General features: G+C 56.8%; 1 protein-coding gene across 1 annotated transcript; it reads right to left on the bottom strand.

Annotated features, from left to right (window-relative positions):
- Positions 1–1,854: 1,854 nt before the first annotated feature.
- Positions 1,855–9,207, bottom strand: USH1G (USH1 protein network component sans; the record flags this gene model as incomplete). The annotated part of the gene is made up of 2 exons (XM_082774775.1): positions 1,855–3,100; positions 9,044–9,207. The coding sequence occupies 2 exons, from the start codon at positions 9,205–9,207 to the stop codon at positions 1,855–1,857; spliced, it is 1,410 nt and encodes a 469-aa protein (XP_082630901.1).
- Positions 9,208–10,914: the final 1,707 nt, after the last annotated feature.

The following is a 10,914-nucleotide window of genomic DNA, read 5'->3' as shown; positions in this document are numbered from 1 at the left end:
GGCGGCATTTCTCTGATCCAGAGGTTTGCATTGCAGCCTGGACCAGCACATTGCCAGCGCCCTGCTCAGGGTCTGGTGTGCACGGGGCTGCTGATGCTCCCCTTGGGCTGTGTCACTGCCCAGGTGCGGGCTGGGGGTGCTGCAGGTCCCCAGCCTGCTGCTGCAGCCCAGAAATGCTCCTTTCACCAGGAGCCATCTCTGGGGCTTGTACATAAAATGCTGCAGTAGGGGCTGGGAGCTAAAAGCTCAGAAATTGAACGTAATGGTCAGTGAGACACCCAGTGCTGTGGGTTAGAGCTGGGCTACGCACTGAGCACGGACACATCGGGGCATTTGGACCAGGCTGCACCCGCCTGTGGGATCCAGCGGTGCTGAACCCAGGTGCAAATCCAGGCCCTCTTCACACCCTGCTTGTGCCACCGAGAGCCCCAAAGATGGACAGAAACACTGGCTCCGTGGGACAGCCATCCAGCAAGCACTTTGAAGGGAAACTACCAAGACATTCGGAACAGCATCTTCATTTCAGATCGGTGCTCTCTAGGCAGCATGGACCAGACTCACAGGCGTGCTGAGCACCCCCTGGCAGAAGTCAGGGCTGGCAAATATCAAGCTGAACAGCCTCAAACCAAGGTAAGCAAAAACTCCCTTCTGAAAACAGAGCATCAAACAACACACCAAAGCAACGACCATGAGAGCTGCCACCCAGCACCCCAAATCAACCACTTTCTCAAGGAAGAACGTGTGTAATTATTTATTTTGGGTCCCCTTGGAAGTACCGTCGCATGGCTCCTTCAGTTCATGGCTTCGCGTGGTCTCTCGGCCCATGGCCGTGCAGTGCTCCAGCCACGTGCGGCACGCTTGTTCCTGCAGGGAGCTGGTGACCACCATCCCTTCAGGTGGGCAGGTGGAAGCTGCCTGGTCCCATCTCAGCAGCCGTCCTCCATGCCACGAACCGCCCCAGAGCATCCCGCAGGTGGGGAGCAGGATGAGGGAGCAGGAGGGATGGATGGGGATGGCTGTGGCTTTCAGCTGCCCCGGGAAGAGAGTCTCTGGCTTGTGTTTTCTGGCAACTTAGAACTGGGTTTGTTTCGTTTAAAAAAAAATAATGTAATAAAATGCTGCTGTTGCTATCTGCAAAAGGAAAGAGAAAAGTCTGTCAGTGCCCTGGGAATCCAAAACTGAGCTGTGCTGGAAGGCAGCAGAACCAGCAAGAAACACACAGGTATTTGAAGGCTGGGAAGCCCAAACGACACAGTGGTTTGAGGTGTCAGCGGATGTGACAGCGGGGAGACCCCAGTGATGCCTCCCATTCACCTCAATGGCAGGCCTGTGGTCCTCAGACCAAGCCAACCAAACCCTGGGAGCACCGCAGAAGAGCAACAACTCCAACCCAGATAACGCAGTCCCAAATGCTTGAGCAAGATCTGAAGCACCTGGGGGAGGACTGTCAATGCCACTGGGCACTGCCCTCAGCCTGCTCCCACTGGGCAACCATGGCTGATTTCTTCATGCCTTCGGAAGGTGAAGAGTCAAGGCAAGCATGAACGTGGTTGAAAATCCCAGCTGGAGGGACTCAGAAGAATCAGACCACAGAGCAGTCTGCATTCATATAGGTTATGAAACCAAACAAGGACTTCACGTCCTGCCAAGCCACACGAGGGTTGTTGAGTAACGAACACTATTGCCACCTCTCCGAACTCTCATCATTTCCACACAAGCAGGAATTTGCCCACCCACAGAAGCACTGAGATTACCTGGGCTCCTGCTTTTCCAAGTGGGTTGAAAACAAGACCTTCTGCTATCCAAATCTCTACCTGCTGAAAGGTTTAATCACTCAATGGTCCCATCTCCTACTTACAGTTCAGTGTCTACAATGACATCTGGCCTCTCCAGAGTCTGCCGTCTCCTCTGGATGGCATCCACAATCTTTTTCCTGGGGCCCAGTGGGATGTTGATGCTCTTCAGATCATTGTCTGAACACAGCATGAGGGCCTCCAAGTCGATCTTTTCCTTCTTCAAGATGGAGATAAACTCAAACATGTGCAGGGAAGCCAGAAAAGTCTCCAAGGGGCTGGTGTCGGGTTCATCGTCGTCATCTAAGCCCAGCTCCACCTCGTCCCAGGGCAGGTCCTCCGCGTTCCTCTCCTGCAGGCTGTTGGCACTGCCAATGCTGTCGTTGAGACTTGGCGAGCGCTGCAGGCGGCTCCGCAGTTTGACACCCAGCCCATCCGTGTCGCCTTCGCCTGGCATGCCAGCGTCCTCCCGGCCGATGCCGAAGAGCCCGCTGCTGACGTAGTTGCGCCTGAACACCATGGTGCCCAGCCCGGGGCGGTTGAACAAGGAGTCGTGGCCGGAGTCGGTGCTGACTTCGGAGTGGGCCGAGTCCATGTGCAAACCCGGGTCGCTTATGGCACGGGAGACGGTGTCTTCATCCGTGAGGAACATGTCTCTGATATTACGGCGGGTCCACTCCTTGGGGCTGGCGTATGTGCCCTGCTTCACAAACATCACGTCGTTCCCCAGCTGCAGGCCGGACAGAGAGCGCACGCTTTTCCTCCCGTCCTCGTAGATCTTGAAGGTCCCATCCACCTGCTTCTTCTTCTCTAGCTTCTTCTGTATTTTCGTCTTTCCCTTGGCTGTGCCGTGGATGGTGGCTTGTGAGTATGGCAGGGATGTCACCATAGACATGTGTTGGAACTTCTTGCTTAAGGTGCTACTCGAGTAGCTGGAGAAGCTCATGGTGTCTGAGTTATCCGACATCTCCTTCCTGTACCGTTTCTCCATCCTCTCGTGGTGTTTCTTCTGCAGCTTCACGCAGTCCTTGATCCTCCGCTCGGCGTCGCGGAAGGCCTTGTCCTTCAGCTTGCTCACCAGCTTGGGGTTGAGGCTGCTCTGCTTGGCAGCGATAGAGTCCAGGTAGCGCACGCACTCCATGTGCCCCTTCATGGCTGCCATGTCCAGCGGGGTGTGGTAGTCGTTGTCCAGGCACCAGATGTTGGCCCCAAAAGAGATGAGGAAGGAAAGGCAGTTCAGGTGGCCGTTGGCTGCCGCCAGGTGAAGGGGGGTGTTCCCCCAGATGTCACATTTGTCTGGATCCCCCCTAGACAAGGAAAAGAACCGGTTAGCATGCAGCCTTGGCTGACAGACCACTGAGATGTGTCCCAAAGAACAGGCTATTGCAGTTGTGCGGGGCAAATCAGTACAATGAACTTTTTTCTCCTCTTCTACAACCTAATTTTAAGTTTTGAAGTGGCATGTACAATGGCACGGATTCACGTGCCTGACAGACAAGTCTGTAGTATTTCCCACAACATGAATTCAGCTCTCAGGAGACACGTATTCCTGCACCAAACCAGTTTCTGGAGGAAGACAGGCCGGATTCTGATTAGCCCAGAGCTGCGATATGAGGCTGATTCCAGCTCAGGCCTTAACATTTCAAACCTCAAACATCCTATTAAATACTACTCAGATCCCATCTCCGAATCTTGGCTTCGCTCAGGCTCCACCAAAACACCGCTCCGTCCACCACGCCCTGGGTGGGACACCACGACATCCCACCAGGATGGCAGCACCGCCACAAAATGCCACCCACCCGCTGCTGCACCTCCCCACCTTCCTCTTTGCTCCTGCCTGGGGGACCTCAGGGCCCCGAGGTCACGACTTCGGAGGGGAACAAGAGCAAGGTTGCTGGCATGGGCCTGGAGGTTGGGGTTCTGTGGGGGTTTTTTGCCGCACCACGCTTGGTTTCGATTGCATGGCTCGAAGCGCAGTGGTATTAGCACATCCTGAGAATCCAGTTTCAGAGAAAGTGGAGATTAGGTTTCTGCACTCCTCAAGAGCCGGACACTCGACTAATGCAATTAGCATCTCTCCTCACATCGTGCTGGCCCCTACCCCAGCGTTGCTGATGGGGCACAGCCTCCTGCCCACATCTCCTGCCTCTGTTACGGGACAGACACAAACCTAGGAGTGAAGGGAGCTCCATCCTCCTGGCATTCCTCTGTATTTATGACCTGCTGAAACAAGAGATAGTTCACACCCCTGCTGGCACCAGCTTTCGCTCGAGCGAGTGCGCTAATGCTATGCAGCCGGCAGCAGTATCAGTCAACACGGCGCTCTCCTTCATGCACATGGCCAAGGCAAAGCCTTCATTAAGGCTCCGCAGCTCCACCACCCTCCGGAGCAGCTCCCCTCGGGGGATCAGGGCTCTGCAGAGCCGTGACTCAGCTCCTGCAGTTTCCTCACCACCCTTCCCGATGAGCTCCAGAGGAGCTGAGCGCTGCTCTCCCACCGCGAGGTGCCCAGCACCAGGCCCAGGCCTGCAGGGAAGCATCTGGAAGAGGGTTCGGCCAGCTCAGGCGTTGGGTTGCTTTCTGCAGGCCCTCAAGGGAAAGAACAAATCCCTCGGTGGAACCAGAAGTCCAGAAGGTGAATGCACCCTTGAGACCTTCAGCCTCTGTTACTTCACACCCAGCTGCCTCCTGTATTGATGAGATCTGCTGGGATGTGCAGAGCCCGGAACCCTCCCAAACCCCACGTGTGCTGCAGCCTCTCTCACTTGAGAGAGGACAAGAGGTACTTTGGAGAAAGACAGCGGCGATCACAAGAGCTGAGCTGCTTCGCAGCTCCAGCTCCAGCACAAGGCCGGGATGCCCATGGTGGAAACATCTGCAGCTGCTCTCCAACACACACCTACTTTCACAAAACTTGTAGAAAATTATTAAGTCTACAACTTGAGCTTGCTGGCAAATCCAGCAACAGTTGCTCAAAAGATTCAACGCCGTGGAAGGGAACCAAGCCAGAAAGGTCGCCAAGCCCTGCGAGCACAGCCCCCAGAACCTACAACTTCTCCTACAGAAGCAGAGAAAGGCTTCAAAGATGAGGCCTGGAAGAACACCAGGGAGGAGAAGGGACAGTAGGTTACAGGGACTGAGGAGCCGTGCAGCCAGCAGGGGAGGAGAGCAGCCGGTCCTGTGGCACCGCCACGCTCCCGGGGCAGCAACTCCTTAGCCCGCCCGTCTACCCTCGTAGTGACATGTCCAGGCTGGGAAATTCACGGGGGGATAAATATTTGATGATTTGCAAGAGAGGAGTAAATTATTGATGGGGCTGGATTAAAGAGCCAGCGAAACTGGAACTGCCGGAGCTGGCAGTGGGACTCCGGCGCGTGAAGGGTCCTTGGCTCATTTCCGTGTGCTCTGGGTGGGTGCACGGAGCTGTGCCAGCTCCCACGGGCACAGCCAGGGGGGACAGGGCACCAGGAGGCTCCCCACAGGTACAGGGACCAGTGGTTTGGACAGGGACTTAAGCAATCTTGCTCCCCATAGCAAGCATACAGATGCTTCATCCATAACGCACATCTCAGGGCCTGGTTTGGCTGGCAAAGAGCAAAGCCAGAGAGGTCCCAGGGGATGCATATTTGAAGGTTTGCTTTACTTTGCTTTTCATTGCTTCAGAGAAAAAGTGAGAGGAAGGAGCATCAAAACCAGTTTTCCCTGGACATTTCCATTGCCTAGGAACAAAAGTATTAGAGCAAAATTAGATCTCTAGGTCCCTTTGTCCTATAAATGTCTGCCGGAGGCACTAAAAAACAGGAAAGAAGAATGGTGACTTGCAAAGTAGACCTGTGTGATCCAGCGCCGATAATAAGCACGAGGCCCTCCCTCTGGCGGGTGTCAGCCTGGGCAAAACTTCACCTCGAGGGCGCTGCGCACCAGCAGATGCTGACTGCAGGGTCCACTAAGTGGGAACGCATTTTAATAACAGGTGTGAAGCGCAGCGCTTCTCAGCTTCAAAGCGTTGTCAGGTGCTGAGTCAACTCCCGTAATAATCATTATTAAAAAGGCTGTTAATTGAGCCCCTCGGGTGGACGTGTGCATCTCCTGAGTCACTGCCTCCTCACCGTGACGCGCACGCTCACTCCCTTCCTGCCGGCTTTTCCCCTCCGCTTCCCCCGTGGGATCCCAATTACCCTGGGAATCCACCGGCACTCACGCTCGTCCTTCCCCGGCTGCACGTGCAGAGTTCCTCCGATGGCGATGGGCTGGCTCAGCCCCCGGCAGGCACACTCGTGGAGGTGCACAAAGGATCAGGGCCTCTGATCCACAAGGAGCCAGCCAGCTCCTGCAAAACACGCAGCGGTGTTTTTCATGGGAAGAGGAGAAAATCATTTATGGCTTGAGGAAAACCCAGACAGCTTCGGCACGGCAATGGCTTCAGCAGTCAGGGCATTGGTGCAAGCAGAGACTGGCACAGAGAGGAAAAGATGAATTTGGGATCCCGTAGGTCCTGCATCCCAAGCTCTGCCCAGCTGGTGCTAAGCACAGGATCCAGCTTTCCTCCAACAGGCTCAGATCCCTACAAATCTAGCACCAGCTTCTTTAGGTTAGGCTGATGGTCGCAGGACATCCCCAGGGGAAGCTCCCCAAAAGCACAACCGTGCTGCTCAGGGTGGTCACCAGCCCCATAGCAGGGATGTGCAGCCCTGGCTTCCAGCCTGTCTGGTGGAAAGCCACATCCTCAGCTCCCTGTGGGCCACTCCAAGGCTGGGAGCCCTGCTGCTCCCAGCAGGGGCCCTTGGGCCCCTGGAGACCTGGAGATGGACAGACACCCGTCACCGGCACGGCGGTGCTAATGAACCGCGCTGAGGAATTACTGCCTCCGAAAATCCGCAACACTAAATGCCAGCGAGCCTCTCTTTTCCCAGCCGTCACGCTAATTGGGTTTGTTCCCCTTGCTGGAGCTCAGCCAGGAGGAAGAAAAAGGCTTTTTGTGCTGCTAACAAGAAGGATGAGGCAGTGCTAATGCCTCCATCCCATCCCTTCTCTCCATCCCCTTGAAAAAGCGGCAGCGAGGCACAGACATGTCACCGGCTGTTACTCTCCTGCTCCAGCCTGGATGGAGCAACAAGCCCACTTTGTCACCCCTTCTCTGCAGGCCAAGATGACAAACCTTCCCTAAGGACCCACCAACAGATTTGCTGGATTTTATTTCCCTGTCCCCACCTCAGCCCCATGCCACTACCTGCTGAACGCACAGGCACACGAGCACAGCTCCTTCGCTAGAGATGGAGTCGAGCTGACCCTAAATGCCAGGGGGGCAGGAGCAGTGATTTTTGCCCCCACAGCCTCGCTGGGGCATTTGGGAACAGCCTAGCCACAGAGCTCAATCCACCAGCTGCTCTGGGTGCCAACAGCACTGCGCAGTGCTGGCGAGGAGGACTGGGCATTTCCAGGTGCCCCCGAGGCCCCCCATCTCCCCTCAGTCCCAGAGCCTGCAAGGTTTCCCCCCCGGTACCCCTGCCTGGGAGCTTTTCCATTTCTCATGCATCCAGCAATGGCTGCAAGGACGAGGAGGTTTCACCAGTTTCTGCATGGTGCTGGGCAAGGAGATGAACACACAGCTGTAAACGTGCCCTGCAGCCCCACAGACAAATGCTTCGCTGCCCCATCCATCACCTAAAGGGCACCGAGCCTCTGCCGTGCTATTTTCCCTGTCAGGAGCAAATGTATGTTAGGCTGTTAATTAAACAGCAGCCAAGCTGCACGCAGACACATCCACGAGGACCTTTTGATCCAACGTGAATTTATGAAAGGGGCCCCGCTGCGGTGAAGCAGCCCTTGGGATGGTGGAGAGGCAGGAGCTGCTGGCATGGATGTGTGGGGCAGCACAGGGCGGGCTGTGGGCAAACGCCCCTCCAGAAAGGCTCTTGGCCATCAGAGCATCTCTGGAACCATTTCCACTGTCAGGGTCCCATCCCCGGAGCTCCTGCCCTCATCCCTCCGGGTGGCAATTTCCCAGAGCTCGGAGGAGATTTCTGCTTCTGTCTCGCACATTTCCTGACAGTGCTGGGCACAATCGCTGCCAAGCTGCACCCACCGAGTCCCACAGCCCCCTCTTTGTCCCCCGGTGGCTGTGACACCACGTGCCACAAGTCAGGCGATGGGTGCACCCAGGAGAGCAGCTCCTAATGCAGCTGCATGGCCCTGGGGCATCACCTCCCACGGTGCCTGCCCTGAGAACATCCTTTCCTGAGCATTCCCCTAACACACCAGGCACTCAAGGACTTCCCAAACCAACTGTACACAGCCCAGATCTGAAGAGAAAACCCTTTACCACGGAAGGGCAGCAACGTGTGACAGAGCTCTGCCTGTAAACGCAGCGGGCCAGGCTGAAGGTTTTACACCAGCCGACCGGAGCATCAGGAGGTGCTGAGCCCAGGAACAGGCAGAGCAGAGACACAGCCGACCTCGTACAAAGGAGAGCTGCAAACACAGCCCAGGCAGGGAAATCTCAGCGTGGGAGCTGACAGCCCCGCTGAGCCCTGACCCAGGAGGAGCACGGAGCCCATGCCAGGAGGCGCAGTGTACGCCCCGAACCCAGCACTATTCCTCCATATCAGAAGGAAAAAAAAAAAAAAAACAAAGGGCTGGAAGAAATCTGCTCTTTGGAATCTGCTCCTAAATTTTTCCAGGCTCCACATCCAGAACAGGCTGCTGGTGGGGCACACGCTCAGACCTAGCTTTGGGTAGAGCAGAGGAGCATCACCTGCTGCCAGCTGGCACGGCACACGTCCCTCTGTGCGAGCGTTTTGTGGGACAGAAGGAGCTCTTATTGTCGCTGTCCCCTCATTTAGAAGGGCTAAGGGCTGCCTTTGTGGCAGTGACCTGATGTGCTGGCATCTCAGCTCTGCCTGTCCTTATGGGACCTGACCCAGGACTGCAAGGCACTTGCAGGGGGGACCCAGCCCTACCTGGGGAGCTGCAGGAGGGGTTTGGGGCAGGAGCAGGGCCACGGGCAGTTATAGGGGCAGAGAACCGGGAAAAACACAGGGTGGTCACCAGGAGCACAGGATCAGACTTAAAGCACCACAAGGAGCAAAATATAATGAGCTGGGGACAGGAGGGGAGGTGTTACGGTCAGAAACCACCAGTTTGTGGAACATTTGCACCCACCCTCTCCTGTGAGCAAGGAGAAGGGGGGAAGATGGGGTCTGAGCGACCCCATCCCCAGGGAGCGGCACCGAGCACCCACCAGCACTCACCCTCTGCTGACGATGAGGCGCAGGGCGTCCAGGTTGCCGTGGTAGGCAGCCCAGAGGGTCGGGGTCATGCCATCCTCGTCTGGCGAGTTGAGGTCCTTCTTGGTGGCTTCCTTCAGGAGGTCCAGGTAGCCGTCCCGGGCTGCTCGGTGGTACTGGTCGTTCATGGTGCCGAGCGGTCCCTGGGTGAGCGCATGGGTGCGCGGGGGGCTCAGGGGGTGGGCATGGGGACGGGGAGCTGCCAGGAGGGCCCGGCTCGCCCCGCACAGCTCCGGCGTGCCAGGACACCTGAGAAGTCGTGGCGGGGAGGCAGCAGCTCCTTCCAGCCACGCTCTGCGGTGCTTCCCCTGGGTCCTAAACGTCCTCCGGTGCTGGCGGCTCCTCACGGGGAACCTGTCACGCGCCAGCTCCGCAGCACATTAAAAGCTCCAATTAAGCAGCATCGCCGTGCCAGGCTCAGCAGAACGCTGTGGGTTCAGGGTCACTCGGTAAGTGCTTGTAAGGATGAAATATCCCCCCTAAGCGGAGCTGCACAGAAGTCTCACGGGCCGTATCCTGCCTGATATCCACTCCTGAGCCCCCCTCGCAGTCAGTGGGGCAGTGGGAGGGGGCTGATGGAGCAGAAGCCCCCTGCCTGTACCCACAGCCCCATCGGAGCTCCCCAGGGAGCAGCAGGGAGCTGTAGGAGCCCCAGACTGCTCCTGTCCACACCTCAGTTCTGCCACAATGTGCTAGAGGGGCCGTGGCCACCCTCCAGCACCCTTTCTACCAACACTAAATTTCTGCAGAGAGCTAAGTGTCCCGAGCAATGCCTTCACCCCAGGGCCAGCTCCCACAGGATTCCCAGGCCCGGGGCACCCTCTGCGATCGGGAGACACCGAGCTGAGCCCGGGCACTGGCTGAGGCACGGGGCTGTCGCAGGACGTTGTGCCACAAGGAGCATTGCAACCCCTGGGCAACGCTGCCAGGGAAGAGGAATTCCCTGCAGGACCCCGGTGCTTTGTGGCCAAGTGCCCTGGCTCTGGGGATGGGGGGCTGTGGAGATGGGGGGCTCCGGGGATGATCCCACATCTGCCGCTGAGGTCCTAGGATGGCACACAGCCACTGAGGGCAGCGAGAAAGGGAGGACAGAGGAAAGGAGAAAGACTGAAAGAGCAGGCTGAAAGGTAACGAAGAGAGAGACATGAGAAAGAGCAAAACCAAAGAGAAATGCAGCTTATCCTTCTAAGCAAGAAAATGCCCAAACAGAGCAGCGTGGCCCCAAAGCAGCCCCCGGGTGCACCTGCACGAGCTGCAGTGATTAACCCCAGGGTGAGCGGCACTGAGTCACGGTGCCGGCTGCCTGGGGACACCTGTAAGCACCCTGCAGGGCTCGCTCACACCGACAGCTTTTTACTCACCCGCTCGGCCTCCCCGGGCGAGTCCTGACGGATGCAGCCGACACAGAGGTATTATTTGCCGCTGGGATTCTTCAGGTGAAAAGCAGCGTAGTAACGTCTGCAATTCATTACCGAGGTTATTTAATGATTCTCGTACTATTACTAATTAAGCTTGTTATTACTGCCGTGCTGTATGGTGGCTCCCACGGGGGATAGGGAGCATTGCCCAAGGCAGCAAACACTCTTTCCTCTGTTGCTGGCTGTTAAGGACAAATGAGGGCGAGTAGATCAGTGCACATAGCCTGGGGGGTCTGCGTGCCTCTGGCTTCTGCAGACTCTTTTTAAAGATCTCTGCCAAACGTAACCATTACCAGCTCCTGGTCGCTGCACAGGGGGTCTGGGTTTTCCCTGGGAAAGGCAACAGACTGACAACAGCTCAACTGCTCACCCCCAAAAACCCCAGCCCGTGTGGATGAGTGTAGCCAGCAGTGTGGG

This window comes from Aythya marila, assembly GCF_965140915.1.
Source record: "Aythya marila genome assembly, chromosome: 18".
NCBI classification, from domain to species: Eukaryota; Metazoa; Chordata; class Aves; order Anseriformes; family Anatidae; genus Aythya; species Aythya marila.
This window is presented reverse-complemented; position numbering and strand designations above follow the sequence as displayed.